The sequence below is a fragment of the Phoxinus phoxinus genome (assembly GCF_949152265.1).
Source record: "Phoxinus phoxinus genome assembly, chromosome: 3".
NCBI classification, from domain to species: domain Eukaryota; kingdom Metazoa; phylum Chordata; class Actinopteri; order Cypriniformes; family Leuciscidae; genus Phoxinus; species Phoxinus phoxinus.
This window is the reverse complement of record NC_136878.1, coordinates 25259542-25284861: the sequence shown is the minus strand read 5'-3', so window position 1 is coordinate 25284861 and position 25320 is coordinate 25259542. Positions and strand designations below refer to the sequence as shown.

The 25320-nt window shown below is 36.8% G+C and overlaps 2 protein-coding genes across 2 annotated transcripts in view; one reads left to right on the top strand and one right to left on the bottom strand.

The window, feature by feature from the left end:
* Positions 1-19527, top strand: part of cds1 (CDP-diacylglycerol synthase (phosphatidate cytidylyltransferase) 1) — a 24687-nt gene extending 5160 nt beyond the window's left edge. Inside the window, exons 2-13 of the mRNA XM_079608359.1 lie at positions 8143-8291; positions 9422-9518; positions 9786-9883; positions 10262-10401; positions 12357-12415; positions 13793-13875; positions 14205-14292; positions 14408-14476; positions 14571-14723; positions 15570-15689; positions 15805-15908; positions 17334-19527. Of these exons, the coding sequence (XP_079464485.1) occupies positions 8143-8291; positions 9422-9518; positions 9786-9883; positions 10262-10401; positions 12357-12415; positions 13793-13875; positions 14205-14292; positions 14408-14476; positions 14571-14723; positions 15570-15689; positions 15805-15908; positions 17334-17469 (1296 nt within the window). The 3' untranslated portion in view covers positions 17470-19527. The remainder of the gene's footprint in view (positions 1-8142; positions 8292-9421; positions 9519-9785; positions 9884-10261; positions 10402-12356; positions 12416-13792; positions 13876-14204; positions 14293-14407; positions 14477-14570; positions 14724-15569; positions 15690-15804; positions 15909-17333) is intronic.
* tmem175 (transmembrane protein 175) lies at positions 19407-25320 on the bottom strand. The gene is made up of 10 exons (XM_079608358.1): positions 24864-25320; positions 24616-24654; positions 24201-24298; positions 24049-24100; positions 23893-23928; positions 23640-23723; positions 23347-23511; positions 23098-23179; positions 22297-22432; positions 19407-21371 (listed from the first exon to the last, which is right to left on the bottom strand). The coding sequence occupies exons 1-10, from the start codon at positions 25059-25061 to the stop codon at positions 20702-20704; spliced, it is 1560 nt and encodes a 519-aa protein (XP_079464484.1). The 5' UTR covers positions 25062-25320; the 3' UTR covers positions 19407-20701.

Sequence of the window (25320 nt, the reverse complement as noted above, 5' to 3'; positions counted from 1 at the left end):
TTAAATTTCAAATTAAGCGCACTCCACAAGTATGTGCATGTGCTGTGGAATTGATTCAGAAGTAGCTTTATTGATATTCATATCGGCAAGGAGCGTGTGATGATGCATCGTTGTATCGATACATTGAATGCAGCTCTAGTGCCAATACTGCAGAGAATTAGTATTGAAACCATTTCAGATATTCAAAATCAATATTGAGTTGTTACAACAATAATCGCTAGTTGACAAGCTCGTTTTCCTGGTTAAGTCATTTCATATGATTTTTCCAAACATATTTCCCGAACACTCCCCCGTCTTCCATTGTTAGGCTAAACAGGTAGTCCCACCTCAAACTCATGGCTTTGGCAGAGAGTGTTTTGATTGGCTAACACATGTGGGCCATAGTCATTTCTCACATCTTTCAGAGTAATGTCTGGTAATAAGGGCATGTGTTTTCTGCAGAACTCATGCTGGTGAGCAACTGTGCTGGTATTTTTAGCAGTGTTTTTTCTCTCATAATGCAACAGTGGACTAATTAGCACAGAATACAGTACACAATGCTGCGGTAGGAATTCTGCTGCATCCACTCGCCTGCGTCCGCTTTTGACATCAGCAGTGAGCGTGTCCAGTTGGTATTTGCTGCAACAGTATGAATTCCTGATCAGCCCTTCTTTTTTTGTGCCACTGCTGTAAAGTATTTAAAGGGACAGTGAAAACTGGGCCAAGCTGTCAATCATCCCTGGGAAAAAGTCTGCAGTCAAGATATCGTCCTTTACTGACACTTTATTTTCACCCTTGAAGCACTTCAGAGAGGATTTATTAGGCAGCTAAAGTGATGATTTGGCAGATTATTTGGCATTTCCTCTGTTCATTGGTTACATGATCTCTGTCTGTTCAGCACGTTCTGTTACAGACACCGGCTCTGCAGGGAGAAACCGAATGAGAGATGTGGGGACTGATGGCTGAATTTGTGTGTTTGTTTTGGTGAGTGGCTTCTGGGGTGGAGCTGGACTGGGGCTTTTCACTTCTTTCTCTCTCGGGGATTAGTGTAGTCTCATTTATGGAGCAGCTAATCAGCAGGATAGTCTTCTTATCCCCTCACTTTCAGGACTCTTATAGGCTGGAGGATACATGTGTGGAGCGCACAGCTCTTAAGAAAACATGCACAGACATTTCTCCTGCTTCTAAATGCCACATATCATGGATTTTCCTTGCTTGCTTGAAATAAAAGAGCTCATTGTTGTGTAGAGACATACACTAATGTTAAAATTGCAAAGCTGCCCCCAAGCCGGCAACAAATTCTAAAAAATTCTTGAATTTGTTGCCGGCGTGCAACAATAGCATATTAACATATGACCGTCGCCATTTGCATATCAATGTCTGTTAAGGAACGTAATAATAATAGTTATTATTTTTATTATTATAACCATATTGTGTTTTTAAATTGTAGTCTAATATAGTTATTATTGTGTCAAACAGCAGAAATAAAACAATCAAATCGTACATTTGAACAATAATCTATAATCTGTATTGGTAACAACAAAATTATTTGATCTTGATGAAACAGTAAGTGATTTGATGCAAGACACTTTGATACAAAGATACAAAATAGCCCATTTGAAAGTACACTGGTTGATTAATTTTAGGAGCTGTTGTTATAGTCAAAGTCCCTTTCAAGGAGATTTTGTTCATTCGACAGCCATATTGGCAACACTTCCGTGCAGCTACTTCAGGCATCCAAGAGCAAGTCCTATCTGTCTGAATGGGGGAATCCTGAAATCTCAAAAACTGCTTGCCTAACTCACAATTAAATAACATATTTCAAATCAGCAACAAAATCTTACATGAACTGTCCCATAAATATTATTTAAATATAAATATTTAAATATAATATTTTTTTTGAATGCTCAAATAGTGCAAAAAGGTTGATTTTTCATGATAAACCAGCCAATGCGCATGTTCAGTCCTAAGCGCGAGGACTCGGGTTTTGTTTGGGAGCCGGAGCTTCTAACGGCAGCTGCAGTGACGCGATGGCTTTACCAATCAGTGATTGGCTCTTTTATTTAGAAGGTAGGACGTATTCCCCCTTATTGCAGTTTCTCCCAGTTTCTTTGTACATCTATAGTCTTTGGTATGACTATTGACCAGTTGTGTGCCATTTAAATAGTGGAAATATCAGTGCACATTCATAAACACTGATTATTTTTCTTGAATGGATTGCAATACGCTACTAGGCTGCGATTTAGTGTAACCCTCAGGATAATCGGTCCACTCATCTGGAGCATTAGAAAAACTCTCTCCTGTCATCTGTCTATTGTCCTGGCAGAGTATGAATGGGATAATGTTTCAGTTTGTTTGTTGCCTTCAGGTTTATTTTTTTCAGAAATGACCATTTAATTTCCAAATTGCACAAAATGAGTTTGACTACACTGATGTAGCTAATAGCTGTGTTGCTCAGGTCTGTACATTTCCATGAATGTTTCCTGGGGGCTTGAGTGTGCCCTCATTAAAAAGTGAGCAGAGGGTTTCTTTTACCACCCTTAATCTGAGCCTTGTTTTAGACATGAGTGACCTCTCTACTCTACCTCTCAGTGCAACTTGCTCCCAATTACCTTCTCAGCACAGTTTCTTACAGTCTTGGTCTAAAGACTTTGGCTAATTTTGGAAATTATACTGTTCGTCTTGTTCGTACATGGCCAAATTAGGATGCCAGTAAGGGGTTTGACAGAAACGCCACCGAACATAAAATACACGAAAGCTATAAATAACAGAGCCAACATAGACTCACAGGAGCCTGACTTTAGACTGGCATAATGTTTGGAGCACATTGTATCTTTTTCAGGCCATGAACTACTTATGACAACGGTATATCTTTTATATGACCTTTAGGGTTCCTTTCTGAAATTTATATTGATGCATTTAAAAGACACTTCTATCTATAGCCTGTCCTTACAGTGCATTTAATACAGTTCAGTCAGAATTTCTGTCCATTCGAAAATAAGTAGCAATAGCATAGATGAATGCCTATGTGGATTAACCTTTATGTTAGAAGAGTAACATACCAGTAATGTTATTTTTAGAGCATTTGTGTAGGCCGCAGAGGAACATTATTGCAATGTGGGTGAGTCTCACAAAAGCTTAGTTTTAAAAATTTCAAACATGAAAATGCTAAACTGTGCTGCCGTACCATGAGTGAAGCAGGCACAATGATATTACGCTACTTAGTGCCGGTCACGTTGGAAGTTACCTAGCTGGGTCCTATTTTCAGGCGCTGCGTAATATCATTGCACCTGCTTCACCCATGGTACGGCAGCAGTTCCTTGATTATTACGCAGGAATGAGAGTATAGTTCCTAGTCATATCGGCCTAGAAACTCGCAACTTTTCATTTTCCGTCAGAACTACAGAAGAGTCAAGGTTTAAATAGGAAAACTATAGAAATTCTTTGATTATTTTTAAGAGAGAGATGCTAACGGTCTAATCCGATTCAATGATCTATGCTAAAAGTGCTACCGCCAGACCCGGAGATCTGCTGAATGGATTCGAAACCGGTAAAACTCAACTGTTTAACTCTAAGGGAGTTGGAAAATGAGTGGAGTGTTCCTTTAAAACAGAAATAAACAGGGTAACATTAGAACATGTCGTGTGTATATTAATCTCTTTACAACCACTAAACAACGGTTCTACACAACAAGAACAGATGTGTTTTACACGCGTTTGTTTGTGTACTTTGCCCAGATCTCAGGTAACACACAGAAGTGTCGAGCTGAGGATGTGGCAGGTTGTGGCTCTGGAATAATGGCTTTTATGTCATCAAAGTAGTACCAGACTTTTTCTCCCTCGTATCTCATTGATGGAATGTAAAATTTGGATGAGAACATCAGTCATGGACGATCATTTTCCTGATTTTTTTTTTTCTTTCATTATTATTATACATGATTATTCAGTAAATAATTTTTCTGTCATCTGAAATAATCTAGTAGAACATCCATTTATTTTTATTTTGAATATTTTTATTTGTCTAAATTACAACATAAGATACATTCAGTCATAGTCGGACGCATTGCGGTAATGATAATTTCAGCAGAAAATGCAGTAAAATAGAAAAATAATCAATCCCAAATAGAAATTACACATTGTGCATGGTAAAGAACATTATTATCTTTAGTGTGATGCTTTTTTATATTACTAAATAACATAACATTTTATATTTAAAATCGTTAGTGCCGTGGGGTTTTAATGGTTTCGTGAGAATCACCCATGTAGTATTAAATATTAACTTATGTGTAGCTTGTTTTCAATGGCCCCTTTTACGTTTAGGTGCTGTAAACAAGCTGCTGTTGGGGTCTTTTTTTCAGTCTGAAAGGCAGATCAGCTACGTTGTAAACGACTCAGTGATCGCAGTGGTAGACTAGACTGTCGGCACAGCATTTAAATTCAGATTACAGATTTATTGAAGATTGAGACAATTAAACATCAGGCTTGCCAGGATGAGGCCTGCTGCAGTTGCCGCCACACGAAGAGGCTTACAAATTGGCAATGACTGAACCTGGTTTGGCAGCAACATTGCCCTGTGGTGATGTTATCTGTGAACATTAGGTATTGACACAGATTTTACAAATAGATTTGATTCTTATTCACAAGCTCTTGATTTGATTTCAATTCGATTTATATTATTGATTCATTTGGATCAGATACAAAACATGTAAAATACACATAAAAGAAACCAATCTCTTTTAACTGATGCTGTAAACTATAAAAAGAACCCTGTCAGTTTATGTATTGCTATAAGATTAAAGATTAAAATTAACAACAGAGTCCACATTATTAAATCCAAGTGCTGTTTATTTTTTATTTTTGTTAAATTAAAATCGTACAACTTTGTATGCGTTTTGGCCGTTCATTTACACGATAACAGCGTTTTGGGAGCTCAAAATTGTTTCAAAGTGCAAGTTTTTGAAAATGGTCTTTGTGTAAACAACAAAAACGCGAATCTCTGAAAACGATGACGTCATGCACATGCGTATTACATGTTCAGTCTATAGTGTTTTATCGCCGTCTAATGGTCTGGTAGCAGAATACAGCGTTTTTTGTCGTTTTCGCAGATCCGTGTGCATGAATTGGGATCGTTCATGACATGTACGCTCAATGCTGCCGATTCACTTGAACTGAGGCGCTACATTGATCTGTCGTGGCACATTTAAGATTGCAGAGATAAAATTGACTGATTTGAAAGCTGAGATGTTGTTTCATATCAAAAGTAACAAAACAACAAGGTTTATGTGATTTATTGGATGAGCTACACATTTTCCCTGGGTCAGAAATTGCCTTCGGTGGTGGCGGACCACGGAGCACGGCCATCCACACACATATTACAACGTACCCTACCCATGTGAACAGCGAGCCAAGTACTGAAAATCTAAAATAAATGCAAAGAAACCATTTGTAATATTAACTTATCCTGTTTATTCGTGAAATAAAAAATAACCAATGTCAGGTCAGATCATATAATAAAGTGCTTAGAACAATTTTATATTTAAAAATCTGTAAATTAATATATAAAAAGTCACTGAGTGACTGATTTGAAAAGTTAGTAATAAAATGAACAAAGTAACACATTGCATAGAAAAAGTGTCAGGTCTATTTTGCATTTACACTCCTGGGGCCTTATTTTAACAATCTGAAACGCAAGTATCAAACTGTAAAATAGCACCAGGGAATGTTTGACTCCTCTTTTCACCGAACCGCTGAAACCCCTAGTTTAGTAATGTTTTGTTCACACATCAACAAAAAACATCATAGACTAAAAGATTGATCTTGGGATTTAAGAAACCCAAGATAATTGAAAATCATGATTCATCAGAATGAAGATTGATTCAAATTGAGAAATTGATGTCGTTCGTTACCCAGCCCTTGTGATCATGATCATTATTTCACTTCATAACCACAATCTGTGTTGATGACACCTTGGTTCAACTTTTCCTCTTTTAGTACTTTCCCCTCCACTTGATTCATCAGCTTCCTCTGCTACTGTTACTGTGGAAGATTTTTCACAGAGGTGACAGGAGTCACAACATTACCAGCCATATTTTATTCTGTTCTTTAGCTCGTAGTTGTGTTGTGTTGGCCAAGACAACAGTGAAAGATGAGAAAGCAGCCGGATATCTTCAGTCTACTGTACTGCACCTACTCAAATGCCATGTCCTCAAGCCCGATTGATTTTCCTCAGAGGCATTTGTCTAGCATTTGCATAAATTATGCTGGCTAATATCCTTTCTTCCATCGCCCTCCATTACTTTGACTGGGAAATCTGCGATTTCCATGAAGAGCTGCATTTCAATGTGATTGCAAAAGACTACTGGCTTATTGACATAGTGACTTGGGTGTTTTTTTGCGTTTAAGTGTCTCTCACCTAGTGAGTGTTTGGGGTGTGTGCAGCACTACATATTTTCAATACCACAGTTGGGTTACCTGAACAACTAGTCAACTAATCAGTCTTTCAGTGTTTTCAAACATGTTTCTTAGTGGCCATTTACGTAAGACTAGGGCTGCATCTAATGATTATCAAATTATTATTTTGATAAACCATTAATCTGAATGAATCTAATGAAAAGTTAAAAAATATATAATTTTCTTAATTACGTTACTTTTTAAAATTAATTTTAATCATTTTTTTATTTTTATTTCTCATCCTGCCCAACGTTGTCCTCCAAACAATTAGCAATATAAGGGTTATGAAAACAAATCTAGCCTATTGTAGTGAATGTATCTATGTAGGCTATGCTATACATTATTTGCAAAAAAGGGTTAAGATAGAAACATTACTTTCTAAACCAACATACAACTGATTGCTTACCATTTTAAAGAAAAAGTTAAAATGGTTCTATTAAAAATGATAATCAACAAAAACAATTTCTACGAGGTATGAGGAACACACACGTTCCCTCATTTGAACAAATTATATTATTCTACTCCAACAAAAGTCCCTTTATTGTAACTACTCAAATAAAAATATGATTAATTAACTAATTTTAAACCTACATTAATTTCTAACAAGACATATTTGAGCAAAATGCATGTTTTAGTCAGAATTACTGGGATAATTCTACTGTGCGCTGTTTGTTTGGCGTGCATCAGTGCTTGTTTACTGAAGACTGGCGTTTAATGGAGACTTGCTGCTTGTCAGGTTATGCAAAATGGAAATACTTGCGGGACTCTAACATTTACGGGTAAGGATATAACCATAAAATGGAAGTTATGTACTGAGGAAAACATGTCTCAAAAGCATTAAACAGATGCATCTATCAAAGCATGACAGGGCAAGCCACGGTAAAATTTTGAAGCTTATAGAATGAAGAATATAATATGTTTCTGACAACTTAGGTCATGTACATTTCCCACAGCAGCAGCTCACTCTGTTTCGCTATTTTGTTCCATAAGCGTTATGTGCATAGAAATGTGTCTTTCAACACTGTAAAGCAATGTGACTGGCTGAAGGTTTCTAGTGCACAGCATCTATCGACTAATCGATAATCAAATTAGTTGTTGATTATTTTCATTATTGATTATTATCGATTTTATCGTTTAGTTAACATTCATCTTAAAAAGGCAATGTCCATGTTGGGATTCATAAAAAACAACATAAGATGCAACCAAAGACTATTTAATGCTCAAGACAGTTCATCCGCCTTGAATGGGGGAAACTGTAACATGCATTAAAGTGCTGGAGGGACGTATTTTTGTTGGCCAAATCCTGGAAATGAGTTCACATTTTTACACTTGAGCTTCCGTCGTCTTGAAGTCAATGGGTTTTTGGTTAAATGCCTGTAATAAGGTCTGTGGTTAGCACAAGCTCATGATATTTTTAAAAAAAGTTTTTACTTGTCTTGAAAATGAATTGCTAACAAGTGTCTAAATGGGACTACAGAGGTTATCAGGGACTTTAAACGTCATAATAAAGACTGAAAGAGTTGTCAGAAGCTTTGCGAATTTGAAGTAATTCGACCATGTTGTAGTTTGTTTATAGCCTACGTTTAGCTTTTTACTTCTGCCGATTGTATTTACGCTTCAAAATGATAATTATCTGCCCTGGAGTAGGCTAAGTGCATGAATTATCTAGTTTATATAAATTTGTTCTTACTGTGTGTGTGTTTGCACTCTGCAGGAGGCAGATGGAGACGACAGGCTTGCTTTTCCCGGTGAAGGGGAAGGAGAAATGGAGGGCGACTCCAAAGCGGACACACCAGACATGCCACCTCCCACAGACAACACTCCACAGTGTCTCAACAAAGCCCTGGAGGGCTTGTCATCTAGGTACCCAATGACACTGAGCTCATGAGCAACTCCCCAAACAGTCTATGTCAGCATTATGTACGTTTACTGTAGGCCCCAGTACAATACGCACGGGCAACTATGAGTCTCTAAGGTCTCACAAACTAGTTGAACCTGTTTTTGCTGGGAAAAAGGAAACCAGTGCTCTAATATTCTTTAAGAACAATCCTATCCACATATGATGGATTTTTCAGTAAAATAAGTACCTTGTAAAAATGTATCCGGTTAATCTTTGAAAGCAGACATATAACCATACAGAATGTTGTATTGCTCAGCTATTCACTTTGATTCTGATCAATAAGACAGACTCTAGTGATATTTGATATGCAGATGAGGTTAGGGGGTAGGTCAGTGGGTAAAACGCTCCTAATCCTCGTCAGTTTTGCTGCTCTGTTGGTGGGATTTGCTGCAGTCTCTTTAAAAGACCGCAGAGGCGCTGATCCAATGCAGGGTGACATGCCTGAATGCCGGCGCCTGGCTACGCTTTGTGATGATGCTGCGATTTTCTTTTTTTTTCTTTCTCCCTCCCCTTTCTCTTCCTCTCCATTGACAAATCTCCTCTCATTATTTTCAGCAGCATGCTTGAGTTGTGGCACCTGCAAACCGTTTATTACACTCTGGGCCAGAAAACGAAGAATTCACATCTCTCATGGAGCCTCATTTATTACATTTATGGCTCCATCACCATTCAATCTCATCCGTTTTGTTCTCAGAGATCTCAGAACATCAAAAATACAACTTCAGTGATCAACAGTGGAAGCTTAAATCAAACTGAAATCATTGTTTTTTCTTAAACAATACATCATTCTGTTTGTGCCATTTCATGCCGTTGAACACACCTACATTTGAGGAAAACCACTGGGTCATCAGTTTAACATTTTACTCAGCTTAATTTCCACCTCTTTCGCTGGCTTTTAGTGGCTTTTATTTATACCCTTAAAAGTGGGGATGTGCCAGCACTTATAAATGTATTTTTTTTAGGTAAACTTTCTCAAAGGGATTCCTACTAAACTGTAGTCTTGATTCATTCTTTTGGTTTAACTGTTGATTCTGTAGTTTTGACCAATTTACTCATGCAAATTAATTAAAAAAACATATATTGATCTCGGCAGATGGAAGAACTGGTGGATAAGAGGCATATTATCAATGACAATGATCACTGGCTTCTTCCTCATCATCTATTTGGGACCCATTATGCTCATATTTGTGGTAAGTATAAGTACATGTGTACCACATAAAATTAAATTAACATGACTAACACACTGACCACTGGCTAGCCAGCATTTGTGGTTCCTAGACCAAGCATTTACACAACATCCTAGCTGCCCTCCCACAAACCCTATGGGCAATTTAGCTAATTTATAACCCCACTTAAACTGACATAATGTAGATATTTTCAATTAAAAGTCAATATGAATCAATCAATGCAGTGATTTTAAAAAGATGTTTGACATTTTTTATAATTCTTTTTTATAGGTTATGGGTGTTCAAATCAAGTGTTTTCAAGAAATTATAACCATTGGCTACAGAGTTTACCATTCCTATGAACTGCCGTGGTTCAGGACTCTAAGCTGGTAAGTAAAATGCAGACAAGGCACCGTTTAAAGCTTCTCTTCTCTCCACCCTTTCCCCCTTCTCTCTGATTTATGTACTTTACATTCAAACTATACAAACACTCAACTACAAACAAACATACACCCACTCTCTCACGTTTTACCAGTCACCTTTTGTCATAGATAAAGTAGTGATTAACTGGACTTGAGCAAAGTGCACTTCCATGTTGGAACCTAGCATAAAGTACGCCCCACCTGCAGGGTTTTGCAAACAAATCAAGACGACAGCCAAGCAGAAGAAAGGGGCCGTGTATTGTTAAAACGCAACACAGTTTCTGTCAAATATGTGTCTTTCACTCAAATAGTCCGATCTTGACACAAATGCACCTTGTATTTCAGGTACTTCTTGATTTGTGTGAACTACTTCTTTTATGGAGAGACTGTGGCTGATTATTTCGGCGCACTCGTCCAAAGGGAGGAACCTTTGCAGTTCCTTGTGCGTTATCATCGGTTTATTTCTTTTGCAGTGTATTTGGCAGGTGAGTGTAACTGAAAGCTTGCATAAAACACTCCAAGGAGACAATCAGAGACTTTTATGACTCTAGGTCAAAAGCCCATAGTCCTCAATTAGCTTTTTTCCATAATTTATTATATTCTGAATGATATTCAAAGCAGTGTTTTTATGAAATGACTTTATGAGAGATGCATGCTTGGTCACATTTACAAATGCTTCAACATGTGAATATGCTGTTCTTCTTTGCCAACAAGCTATTGAGCTGCTGCTACACTATTGTTCAAAGGTTTGGGGTCAGTAATTATTCTTTTTTTAAATAAATGACCCAGCAAGGATACATTAAATTGGTCAAGCACATTTATAATGTAACAAAAGATTCCTATTTTAAATAAATGAAAGTTCTTTTGAAAATATTCACAAAAATACATTTCCACAAACATATTAAGCAGAACAACATCCATTTCTACATTGATAATAATAAGACTTGAGCACTGAGTCAGCATATTATAATGATTTCTGGAGGATCTTTGCCTTCACAGCAATGAATTACATTTTAAAATATATTAAAATAGTTATTTTAAATTGTAGTAATATTTCACAATATCACTGATTTTATAGTATTTTGATCAAATAAATGATCTTGGTGAGAACAAACATCTTACAGACTCTAACCTTTGAAAGGTAGTGTACAGTATATTCACAATACAGCACAACCTTGAGCGCCGCAACTATTTAAGTAAAACATTTAATTAAGACAATTGAACACTGCCAGGGCAAAAAAGAAGTCGCTGTTTGGATTTAAATAGGCAAATCCTTAAGAGTCTATGATTGGATCATTGTTGCAGTGATTGCTATGTTTCTAGCATGTTATGTTTGGCAACAGTTCGTCTAACTCTAATTGATGGAGTGTTTAGCTTTTCATTTCTTAAACAAGCATGTTCAACATCATGGCCATATTCCAGGATGACAACGACAAGATTCAGTGTCTAATGTCAAATTGTGAAAGAACTGTTGGGAAGGAGCATGAAGAATTATTTTCACACATTAATTAGCTTTGAATCCAGACCTTAAATTCATTGAAAGTCTTTGGGATGTGCTGGAGTTGACTTTATAGAGGACTTGACTCTTGCATTGTCAATACAAGATATTGACCAAGTATTATTCATGCTCCCTCCCAACCATTCTTTCACAATCTTGTCGTTGTCATCTGGAATATGGCCATTCCAACATGGTTGTTTAAGAAATGAAAAGCTACACACTCCATCAATTAGGGTTAGAAGAACTGTTGCCAAACATAAAACATGCTAGGAACATAATAATCACTGCAACAATGATCCAAACATTGATACTTAAGCATTTGCCTATTTAAATCTGAACAGTGACTTTTTTTTTTTGGCCGGGCAATGTATTTGGGTTGTCACCCTTTTGCTTTAATGACTGCATCACTCTGCATGAACTCCACAAATTTCATGAGTTTTGACCAGCTTAGGGTTGCGACAAAGTCACTGCTGCAAAAGTAGATGTAAATGTGTGTTCATCATACCCAGGACCAAAGGTGCATGCACCTCTGCCTCTGTTATGGCCATAAAAGCACAGCATGTTGGAAGCTGTAGCACTGCAGTCATTTTTATTTTCACTAAACCTTGCTTTCTCTCCAACACCTCTTAATGGTCGTCATCAAGACCAGAGTATAATTATATAAATCACATTATACAGTATAAAGTATTAAGGATTGAATTGGCCGTGTGTTTGTTCCAGTATTTTGTAGATGTATGAAAATAAAATATGTCATAATGTTGTGTACTGCTTCTGTCATAACAGTGATACGGATTGTTTCCTAAACAAAATTAAACTTATAATCACTCTATACTGATGAAAAAACTGTTAATGCTGAAAACAGAATGATACAGTAAACCGTGATCAGATTTATCATTTCTCCTGTATTTTAGGAAATTAACTGCATGTTTTTGCTTTTTACAGGTTTCTGCATGTTTGTACTGAGTTTAGTGAAGAAGCATTACCGCCTGCAGTTTTATATGGTGTGTATCAGTCTTTTCTGTGCCAGCCTGAACTAAACTGTCCATTCCATTCACAGTCATGTGCATCTCATATGCTGGACAATTAGATACTCACTAGTCACATGTCGTCATATCACATTTAAAAAATATTTCTGTATAGTTAGTTGAGATTCAGATATCTTGGGTGTTGTGAAAGTATTTCAAAATATGTTCAAATGTATTTATATTAGGTGCTGATCAAAAAAGTTAATCAAAGTTGTCCTAAGACAAGAACGGGTATTGTTCAAAATTCACGTATAACTTTGATGAAAGGTTTTGATCCATTTTAAATGTTTACTACTGTATTTTTCAAAAGTTTGGAGTTGGTAAGATTTTTTTTGTTTTTAAAAAAAGTCTCTTATGCTCACAAAGGCTGCATTTATTTGATAAAAACAGTAATGTTGTGAAATATTATTACAAATAGCTATTTTCTTTTTTTAAATGTATTTCTGTGATGACAGCTGAATTTTCATTTTTCATTCTGAATTACCGATTTTTTAGAGTTATTTGATTGTTCAAAAGAACATCACTTGTTTGAAATCTAAATGTTTTAAACATAAATGTCTCTGAATTAAAAAAAAATCATTCAGCAAAGAGACATTAAACTAATCAAAATTAACTAATTTATTTTTAAAAAATTAAAAAGCAACAGCAGCATACTGAATTTGTCTTCTTTCTTGCATTTATTTGCATAATTAATTGTGATTGATGTTTTCATTGCACTCTAAAGATGGTGTCTCATAAAGCCAACTGAAAACTTTTTATTGACACACACAACCCCCAAGCCTGAATTCAAGCCTAACAAAAACATTAACACTAGTCACCTGCTGCCTTGCTAGCACTGATAATTCTAGCACTTCAGGACATGCAAACAGTGTTGGGCTTCTGGCTTGAGTCCAGCCACAGCAATTCAGGAACTCTAATATTAGGCATAAACTGTGCTTACTTCACACTACTGATGTCAGCTAAATGTCATTTTCTTTGTGAGTAACACCCATAACACATCATCAACTGCCACAAGAAGCACTCGCCAACAAAATACTTTTTTGTTCCAGCCAAGTTTGCTTTAACAATTAGTTGTCAAATATTTAGACCAGTTTGTTTTATTGTATAGTCTTAGTACAGTCTTCTTAATTAACATTTGAGATTTAAAATTGTTTATCAACACATAATAAATCATGCTGTGATTGTGTTGAGACGTGTTGCATTATAATATATCATCATTGTTTTAGTGAATAGACAACATTTCAAATGTTCACTCTGAGTTTGTGTGTGTCTGTATGTGTGTGGCCATTGTGTGTGTGTGTGTGTGTGTGTGTGTGTGTGTGTGTGTGTGTGTGTGTGTGTTTGCCATTTCAGTTTGCTTGGACCCATGTGACCTTGTTGATTGTGGTGACTCAGTCTCATCTGGTTATTCAGAACCTGTTTGAGGGAATGATCTGGTAAGCCCACCTGACCTGACAGACCTGTCTGAGGTTACACCTCATTCCTTCTTAAGTTTCTCTAGCTACATTCCTTTGTTTCTTGATGCTTCGCATGATAACATATCTGGCCGCTCAAGGGAGAGCAGTGTTCAGTACTCATTTCTGTTCATAATTGTTCATGTTTTAGTTAACAAGTTAACATGTTATCAATAATTCTCTTAAAAAAGTCAATTAAATGATGTGAACTTTCTTCTCTCCTTTGTTTCTTTATACTTTGTTGTTCACTGCATAGTTTCTTCTCTCCCACAGTATGTGTTTGTAAAAGAAAACTATAATTTGTTCTCTAGGTTTATTGTTCCCATCTCTATTGTGATCTGTAATGATATCATGGCCTACCTGTTTGGCTTCTTCTTTGGAAGAACACCACTGATTAAGGTAAACCTGTGATATTTATATGGGAGATGTTTCATGCCTTAATGTTCATAAATGTCCATAAATTCATGCATTGTGGATAAAAATGATCTTGTCAACCCTCTTTGCTCTCTATCAGCTTTCCCCGAAGAAGACCTGGGAAGGATTTATTGGGGGATTCTTTGCAACAGTGGTCTTAAGTTTCTTTGTAAGTCACCATTAGACCTGTAGGCAACTGTCATATCAACACATAACCCTCAAGATATGACTACTAAAACCTTGATGTCTTCCCCTTTTTCCAGTTTGCCTACCTGCTATCCCAGTACCAGTACTTTGTTTGTCCAGTGGAATACAACAGCGAGACAAACCGCTTTGCAGTAGAGTGTGAGCCCTCAAATCTGTTCATGATGCAGGAATACACACTTCCTGCAGTGGTGCAGAATGCAATTAGATGGGTGAGCACTGGACAGGGCAAAACTTCATACTGTAAGTAAGCAATAAGGTACGAGAGGCTAGCGCTCGCGGAGTGCCTGCAACCCCTTCAGCCGTGACTTATTCACGATACAGCACTAGCCTCAAGTACCTTATTGCTTTTATAAAACAGTTACCACACAATACAAAAATGAAAGCCGAAAAATATGTATCTATGCAACTTTCATGAAGTAAAATCACTAAAAGCCTTCCTTCCGCTGGAAAAAATAGTCCCTGACCGTGAACAGCAACAGAAGTTACATACATTATTTTACATACATTGTCTTTATGAGTGAGTCAGTAGAAAAGACTTTTACATTGAAATGACTCAAACTTATGATCACGGAGAAGGAAGACGCATGACTATAGGCACGGGGAAAACCCCTTAACTGTTAAAAGGACAAGATATCGCAGCGGACATTCAAACGGATTTATTTATTATGAATATAGGACTGACCTGAAGGAAAATGCCATGTCTACTGTAAATGCAGGTACACTCGCTTACTTGATCCCTCACATTACTCTACTATAGCTTCAATGGACAATATCAATGAGATCAAACGGGTTGCTAGGGGTGTTGTGTAGTGATGCATAGAACCGTTGGGTTAAGCGGTCATAGCTGTGAATCGTGTTTATCGTGAATAAAACCGCTATTGACCAATCAGAATCAAGGATGGGAACTAACCGTTTTATAACGGTTAATAAAGCTCTGCCTAACGATTTGGGAGGGGTTGTTTTATTCCCGAATCCTTTGAAGTGATAAATAAATATGAATGTTACAAAATGATTGTTCTATTGGCTGATGATCTACATCTTTCTTGTGTCTGCAGAAAACGGTGAACCTTTACCCATTTCAGATCCACAGTATTGCACTCTCTTCGTTCGCCTCTCTGATCGGACCATTTGGTGGATTCTTTGCCAGTGGCTTCAAGCGAGCTTTCAAGATCAAAGTTAGTTCACGTTCAGCCGAAGTCACACATAAACTCTTGAATTTATGTCTTTACACAGTCTTTACCTACTTGGAGTGACCGTTACACTGTGAGCTTGTGCTTTTTCATTTTGTAGGACTTTGCGGACACCATTCCTGGTCATGGTGGAATAATGGATCGTTTTGACTGTCAGTATCTGATGGCGACGTTCGTTCATGTTTACATTGCAAGTTTTATCAGGTGAGGAAGTCAGGTGACCTCTTAACTCATTTGGTTATAATTTATTATTTCGAAACAATATTACCAATACAAATCCATAATATAAATGAAACAGGAAGTATGACAATAAAAATCAGTTAATTAAACACAGGGTCCAAAATGAACAGACCAAGTGCCAAATGTGTGTAAACAATTGGCTTTATCCAATAAATAAAATAGATTTAGTCATGAGTGGGCTGTTACTTTTATAATTAGCTTCATCATAATACAATGGTTGAATCAAGCTATTCAAGATAGTCTGATCCCTCCTGATTTAAGTGACACAAGCCATTCAAATCAAAGAAATACAAAATGTCCATCCAACCATCTGTCGAGACTCTTCAGTGTCAATAAGACAAATATATGTGACCTGCTCCATCAATTTTAGCACATTGTGAGTTTTATGCACTCATTTTTAAAGAATAGTCTAATCCAACATTTACAATATCTTGTCTTGGCATTGGTTTGTAGTGTATAAACAAACAAAAAAGGATTTTATTACACTGTACAGCTTCTTAGTTTTGTATATTTTGCAAAAATATGTTCTATTTTATTATATTATCTACTTTATTACATATTTGTTGATTTTTAATGTTTTTATTAAGTTCTGTTTTTTTATCACACCATTAATTTACACTGTGGGATGGGGAAATCTTGGAGCAGGTCACATATATACCAAGTTCTGTCATGAAACTCTAGATGGGTCCTAATGTAAACTGATGACATTTACATCGTTTACTACTTGGCACAAGCTGATTGGTTCCTGTCACATCTGCAGCTACTGTAGACTTGCTGCTCAACATTTAAAGGGGTCCTATGTTGCCCTTTTCGGTAACTCAGCCATGCCTCCCCAATATTCTGTGGGCGTGGATTATTTAAATGAGTAACATTGTGACTTCATAAGATCTGGAAAAATCCCTGTATTTGCTCTGTTGCAGCAGCAATAATCTACAACAGAAATAATCAACTGCTGCAACATCATCAGCAGCAGATCTATTCCGCTAAGACCAAATACATATGCAAAAAAACCTTTTCCTTTAATCCTCCCTTGTTTGGCTTATGCTACTCTGAGCAATGCCTGAACTTTGTATTTTGAGCACTTCTTGCATTATTTTTGCCTCTTCACGATGACTCGCTTGCTGTAGTCCTCAGTTGTAAGTCGCTTTGGATAAAAGCGTCTGCTAAATGACTAAATGTATATGTATAAAATTGTCATATCCATTACCATGCTAAAAATCTTCTGAAAGTTGTCATGATAAAAATATCTGTAACTTTTTTAAAGAAGCCAAAATGTAGATATTTTGCAAAAGTAACTGTATTGTTGTTTAGCATTTTGATTTAGATATCAGCAGAAATGTAATGAAGCATGTTTGGCACTGTTTTGATGGTCGTCGTTCTCTTCCCCAGGGGGCCGAACCCCAGTAAGGTCTTACAGCAGTTGCTCGTCCTGCAACCAGAACAGCAACTCAGCATCTTCAACACGCTGCGCAATCACTTGCGAGAAAGAGGCATGCTGCCCCCTGCTGTGGGGGAAGCCCAATGACGGACAACTCCACCACAGCAGACAAAAACAGTTCATGTCCTGTTGAACTCTGCAAACATTCACTCATGACTGTGATCACAAGAGCACACTCCCAACCGACCGCAGGAGCTCCCGTACAACAAGAGAGTGTGACGTCTGCTGCAAACCAAACTCTCACTATTAACCATTACAGACTTAACCACAAGAGGGCGACACGGTTCTCTTAACCTGAGTCACTGTTTGGGAAATCAACATCAGAGGTCTTCCAATCAACAACAAACATGCAAAACAAAAGATCCAAGCACATGGTAAGTGAATGTATAGCACTACAAGAAAGGCGCTTCAGCGGAGTGACATCATTGATCTGATTTTGATAGTGGCTGTGGCCTGATGTATGAGTGTATGATTTGCGGATGCAATAACTCATGGTGGTGACTTTAGGTGAGATGCCATTATTCTCATAGTTAACATTTAAATGAGCTTGATTTATAACAGGGGTCTTAAACTTAAAGCATTGGAAAACAGTGAGTCTTAAACCGAAGCATGTCCGTAAGTCCTACTGTTACTGCTTTTCCCATTCCACATTACTGAGGGTGTGTGTGTGTGCGAGTGCTAGAGTAACTCACTCGTGTGTGTACATATCATCATATGTATTATTGTACATATATATGATATATTAGATCAAATATAGTGAGAGATTATACATTTATTTGAATAATATATAAGGCTTAACATATTCTATATTATGGTAAGTTATGAAAATGATATGCAAGAAGGCCTCGACTTGTCTTCCAATCCAGCATGGCTAAACTTCTCTATGGGGGGAGAATAAGTTGAACGGGTTGTTTTTGGGGGAGAAACAGCCTTTTTGAGAAGGTGATCTGCTGTTCCCCTACGTGACCATTCGTTTTAGTTGCACTGTATCTACACGAGTTGAAAGATTCACTTTGAACTGTTTTCAATTAGCTTTTCAGGTTTTAATATCAAAAAGCTCTGGTGCTTTTTTTGAGCAGATATCCAATATTTGAAAAAAACATTTTTTAATGTGCTTAAATTTACAGAAAATGGTAAGTTGATGTTTATATGCTTTTTGTTTTTATTTTTACAATATTTTCCCTGCAATATTGTTTTTAGCTGCTCTTGTTTTTAAAAACCTGATTTTTCATCTTAATTTAATTAGGTGAAATCTTTCGGAATACTTTACCAAACAAATGTGTACCAAAGCACTGTCAATTTTGCTGTGAATTTATTTTTTTATATAACTCAATGATTAGCATTTGTCAAATACTACAACCTTACATAAGAAAACAAACTCCTGTAACAATTAATAAACCAACTGAATAAATTGGGTATTTATAGTAGTGAAAGGCACTTAAATGAGATTTAAAAGATTAACATTACTCTTGGTTATTGTAACTTTTTTCAGGCTTTAAGTTAATAATTCAGATCCAACAAGAGGATTTGTAAAAACCTTTGCCCTAATTGCACATCAGGAACATTGTGTGTATTGTAAAGCCCCCCAAATATATAAATATATATAATTATTATTATGACTATGACCCCTTAGCTTATTCATTCCTGTCTGCAATAGGTTTACATGTTTCTTTCGTTCACGTCTGCTGTCCTGTAGACATGTTGCAGTCATGTGAGAATGTTGTGTTTATAGAAATATGAATCCTATCAGACCAAACAGAGAAAGGTGACTATAGCTTATTTTGAGGATGTCACAATTGAATTAGAATTTTAGTTTTTGAGAGCTGCTGTACAATCTATCATGTTACCAATATTGTGCAAGCTTATCCTGTTCATGAGCTTAGCAGAAAATGGGTTTCAAATTACTTATCACGGTTTGTGTTATTCATTGTTTTAAAAAATGGGAACCTTTATTTATGTCTGTTTGATTTTCAGAGTTGTTGTTTTTTTAAATATAAATCTAAGTTTTTCAGTAGTAGATATTTACTAGAAGACAAAGTAACAAATAATGGGCAATACTGGGAAAAAAGTAAGAATTATTATTATATTACTGTTATTATTATTGCAATGCTACACTTGGTGAATAAACTTAACTTTTGACCTACTCTCACTGTGGTCACATTTATTACATGATTTCAGGTTTCCACCACAAGTACAGTATTTCTGCAAGCAGCAATTGTTTATTCTCAAAATTATATCTTTGTTGTTTAACGGTAACATTTTGAACTAATAGCGAATTGCCAAAACCAAAGCAGACTGTTAATGTGAAGAAAAGTAGAATAATCAACAACAACCATTTGAATTGGCAATTTAAATGTTGGACAAGTGCATTTTACATATAACATCTTGCAGTCAGTATGGTAATAACATTTAGATGAAATACAAACCAAAAGTAATCTCAACCACCACACACAAACAAAAAACTTCTTATAATGGTTTATACATATTGACTTTCATGATCTCTCTACCTGTTCCATCCAGATCAGACTGTAAAGTGCAACGGCGACTTCATTTTTTTAAAATCTAAAGTGCATCACTCGTTTCATTGCCACACAAAATGAACATAAGATTTTTTCAGAGCATTACAAAACATTGACAGGCGCATGATGTTTTAGACGTTTATGCAGCTGTATGAAAGATTTCTGCCACCAGAACCAGCTGAGACCTGAATCATAGCTCCATTAGAATAGGAAGCAACCTATACACAACGTAACCTTTAAACAACGCAAATCGACTCTTCTCCCAACTCCAGCTCTTTATATATATCATCATATTTACATTACAAGAAGTTATGTACAAAAGTTTAAATAATTAACAAATAAAAAATAAAATAGGAATTCTAAAACCAAACTAACTTATCCTGGTCTTAAAAACTCAGTAGTTCTTTGTGTAAATCTTACTGTTTGAATTAAGTGAAAACATTAAGGTAACTTAATTCACATTCAAATAAGAACAAAAAAAAAAAACAAAGACAATGTTTTAGCATGCTAATAAAAACTGTAAGATGCTGAAAAACTTTAGTGCATTTCTGTAAGGAGAAAAGAATCTCTTCCGCAGACCACTGCTACGACATTAAAGACTCAGCGTGATGAAGACCAACTACATCAATCACTTCCACTGTCTATTACACTAAATACCTGGAGAGATCTGACCCATACGGATGCCTTCTACAGCACACAGCTGTCAGTTGCAGCATTAATTATAAACAATGGCGCTGGAAAGCTAGCCTTGATCTTAGGTCAAATTGTCATTGAGGTGTTTTCTTCTGCTCCGTTCACTGCTAAGTCAATACATCAGCAATAGGCAACCGTGAGTCCTCTTCCTCTACTGGAACGCTGTCCAAATCATTCCTCGCAGAACAGAAGAGCCATCTGAGTAGTGCCAGCACCACGCGGACCAGAAGCCTCAGTAACAGAAAAGCGAACGGTACACCTATCTCCATCATGTGAAAGATGGACGCGCTGAAGCGGCTCAGGATGCAAGTGAGGAAGAAGGTCGCGAGCGCCACGCAGGGGTAGAGCGAGAGCTTGGCCAGCATAAAGGTGTGGTCTCGACCGCCGTAGCGTACGTACGGGTGCAGCGTCTCACGCTCCGTGAAAAGCGCCACCACCCACATCGCTAGCTGGAACAGACCTGCGAAGAAGATGATGACGCAGCTGATCTGCACGGCCTCCAGCTCATTGCGGGAGCCTCTGGGGAACTCGTGCGTGAGCTGGTAGGCGAGGGGCAGGCCGCCCACAAAGGCCAGGGAGAACGTGTTGAAGAGGCCCATGAGGCGCGTGGCCTTGGTCACGTGCAGGAAAAGAGAGTGATGAACGAACCAAAGCAGCCCGACGGTGGCGTAGGAACCGAAGTAGGCCAGGTACTCGGGGCCGTTCTCCTGAAGAGCAGCAATGAGGCTGTTGTTAAACTGCTTCTTCACCACAGACGGATCAGGCACGTTGTCTTCACTGTGGAAATAGTTTATTAAGCTCTCAAATCTACTTAGACATTAAAGGGATAGTTCCCCCAATAATACAAATTCAGTCCTTTATTCCTCACCCTCATGTTATTCCAAACTCGTAAGACTTTCGTTCATCTTCGGAACACAAATATTTTTTTTTATGAAATCTAAAGGATTTTCGTCCTTCCATTGACAGCTACAGAACTACCACTTTGGCGCTTCAAAAAGTTCATAAAGAGACTGAAAACTAATTCCATATTAAATCAGCGGTTTAGTCTAAATTTTCTGAAGAGTCCCAATTGCTTTATATCATGAACAGATTGAATTTAGGCTTTTATTCACATATAAAAATTAATGAAACTCACACATCAGTTGTGGTTAACTGACGGAAGCTCAAGCATGTTGACTTGATGTGCGAGAACCAATGAGGTTCATTCTCGTGTTGCACAGCACGTTTGAGCTTCTGCAAGAGATTTGCTCTCGTGCATCAAGCAAGTTCGGTTGAGCTTCTGTTTATGTTCGCTGATCATATTTTTATGTGAATAAAAGTCTGTTCATCATATAAAGCGACTGTGTCTCTTCAGAAAATTTGAACTAAACCGCTCAATTCATATGGATTAGTTTTATGATCTCTTTATGAACTTTTCGAAGCGTCTAAGTGTCAATTGCGTAGCCACCAATGGAAGGACATAAATCATTAAAAACATTAAAAATATCTTAATTTGTGTTCCAAAGATAAACGAATGCCTTGCGGGTTTGGAACGGCACGAGGTGAGAGTAATTAATGACAGAATCTATCCCTTTAACAAAGCTTTGTGTCAACTTTGATGCTGTTACACAACTAGTACCCTGTCCAATAGAACAATGACAAAGCCAATGCTGCGGACTACATCGTTAACTGTATTACCTTTGAAGAATAGTAAAATACAAACCAAATGTCTAAGATGAGCAGTGTGGCTACGATTGCATACACCCCATCGCTGAACGCCTCCACTCGCTCTTTACTCAAAGGTTCAGTGGGCTGATATGTGTAGAAGAGCATTGAATCTGGACTGTCTTCCACCTGACCTGAGTTTATAGAAAACATGATATAATCAAAAGTTTGGCATCAGTAAGATTTTTTTTAAATAATTAATCATTTTATTTACGATGCATTATTTATTGACCAAAAGGGACATTAGACATTTTATAATGTTACAAAAGATTCTATTTAAAATAAATGACATTCTTTTGAACTTTCTGTTTATCAAAGTATCTCGAAAAATCATCATGGTTTCCACATAAATATTAGGCAGCACAACTGTTTTTAACATTGATGATTATAATAAAAAATGCTTTTAGAGCAGCAAATCAGATCATATTAGACTGATTTCTGAAGGATCATGTGACACTAAAAAAAATTCAACTTTACCATCACAGGAATAAATTACATTTTAAAATATATTAACATAGAAAAAAGTTACTTTAAATTGTAATAATATTTCACAATAATACTGTTTTTACTGTCTTTTTTTATTTTTATGAATGCAGCCTTGGTGAGAATTAGAGACTTATAGTAAAGGAACTTAAATGAACATTACTCTTGGTTATCGTAACTTTTTTCAGGCTATTTTCTTTCAGAAAACACTTAACCAACCCCAAACATTTGAACAGTAGTGTATGTAGTAAAACAATGACAACAAAACACCTATCCAGTGTAAGAATAAGAGTGTGAAGTGACATTTTCATCTCACCACCAATGGTTTTATTCCGGATCCATTTTAAACACTCAGAGATGTAGGGCAGGAATATGACAATAGCCAAAATGACGTAGGACTACCAAGGGAAAAATATATAAAAACGGTTTATATATAAATTGTTATAAGGTAAAAAAAAGGTAACATATATAATTTTTTATAAATTACATATTATATATATAAGTAAATGTTATATATATATATATATATATATATATATATATATATATAGATGGATTTACGTACCAATTGGAAGAAGATAACTGAAAAAATGCTGGCAAACAGGCACATGATAGGAACCTTCATGATGACTTTGAGGATGTGCTGCTTGTAATAAGCCTGATTTTCAGACATTTGGATCTGGTCATTGAGGAGGAAAGGATGGCTGAATCCATACAAGACAATCAAGCACTATGGACGGAGAAGCACACAAAAACACATGACAGTAAAAACCAAACAGTGTTCAAAATAATGGAGATGGCGTTATCTCAAAGAATCTTATGCTGGTAATGTGGTTCAGCACATGCACACATTCTCACCTGAATTAAACCGATCACCATGACACAAGCACAGAAGAGGAGGATGCCAAGAATATAATTAGGGAACGTTGCCATGAGAGAGAACTATGAGAAGATAACGAATAAAGTAAACATTAAAAAAACAATCATGAACAGGCAGAGAGACATCACTTTATTTCCCTTAAAAATATATAAAAGGAGGCAAAAGGGAAGTACAATGTCGTCAAATTGTGCTGAACTAAGATATCTTTCAAACATGAGTGGTATGACTCACTGTGTATGGTAGAAAGGTTATAAGCATCATACATGCCTGAAATAGAATTGAATAGAAATTAAATGTTTAAAAGTCATTAAAACTCTTTCAAAATTAATATGTAGCTACTTTACATTTATTATTATTATTTTAAAGTTTTATTTTAAGTGTTCTCACCAGATTAAGCAGCGCAAGTGTGTCATCAATGCGTTCAATGACTTGAAACAACCTGAAGACAAATACTTAAATGAAATCTCTATGCAAATGAATAAAACGAGCAGTTACATGAAGTTATTACTTGATAGACTGTAGCGATTGAATGCTCTCACCGGATATGTGCAGCCCAAGCAACAGTGACAATCAAAAAAGTCATCAAGTAGACAGCAACCTTGGTGGTGAGCAAAGCCTGAATACTCTGTTTCAGTTCCTGAATATAGAGCGATCATATCAGTTAAGAGATAAACATACAACAAATTGGTTTTCATTTGTATTATTTGGTCTTAAAGGAACAGCTCACCCTAAAATTATTTATATACACCCTCATATAGATCTAAACCCATTTGACTGACTTTCTTCTCTTGAACATACATGTACAAGACATTATAGCAGCTACTTTGTTCCACAAAAGAAAGAAAGTCTTAGTAGAAAGTATTAGATCAACATGAGGGTTTGTAAATAACAGAATTTTCATTTTTTGGGGGGTTTACTGTCACTTGAAGGCTATATTATAACATGTTGTTTTACCTCATTATCCTGAAATTTAGTATGTGCAACAGGCAGTATCTGTGAAAACAAAAATTCATGACTCGTGTAAGGCGTTTTTTATATGCATACTGTATGTTTTATAAACCAATGATGTTAAGGGATCCAAGAGAACAGGTGAGTTACAGAAAATGTCAGCGGTTTGTCATATACGATCTAAATGTGCGTTCAAGACATTAATTTCAAGTCCCATGTTTTTCGTCTGCAGGCTCTCTTTGAGTTTCCCTCACCATGACAGTGGCGATGATGGAGATGAGCGCATCACTGTAGGCGAGCAGGCGGTGTGAGGACTGCGTGCTGCTGTGTCCCTCCTTCGACGACGACAAGCTCTCCAGAAAGGAATTCGAGTGATTCCTCGGTTTCCGTCTCTTCTCCATTTCCTCGTCATCGTGGTGCTCGATTATTTCGCTTTCATCATTTTCTCCCATGACCGCGGTGGTGTGTGGTGTCCCTGGACGGTGCAGGCATGCAGCCACAGTACGTTTGTTTGCAAACACCGATGATTCGATATCAGCTGACCGGAAGTTAGCGATGTCTGTTTCGTGAACGAATCGTTTATTTGAGTCGGATCTTTTTAATGAACCGGTTCACAAATCCGGACTGAACATTTCCTTGATGACGGGTCTGAGTGGTATTTTTCGTGATAATCAGAGAACCGATGTATTTGGAGTGAACCTAGGATTTGAC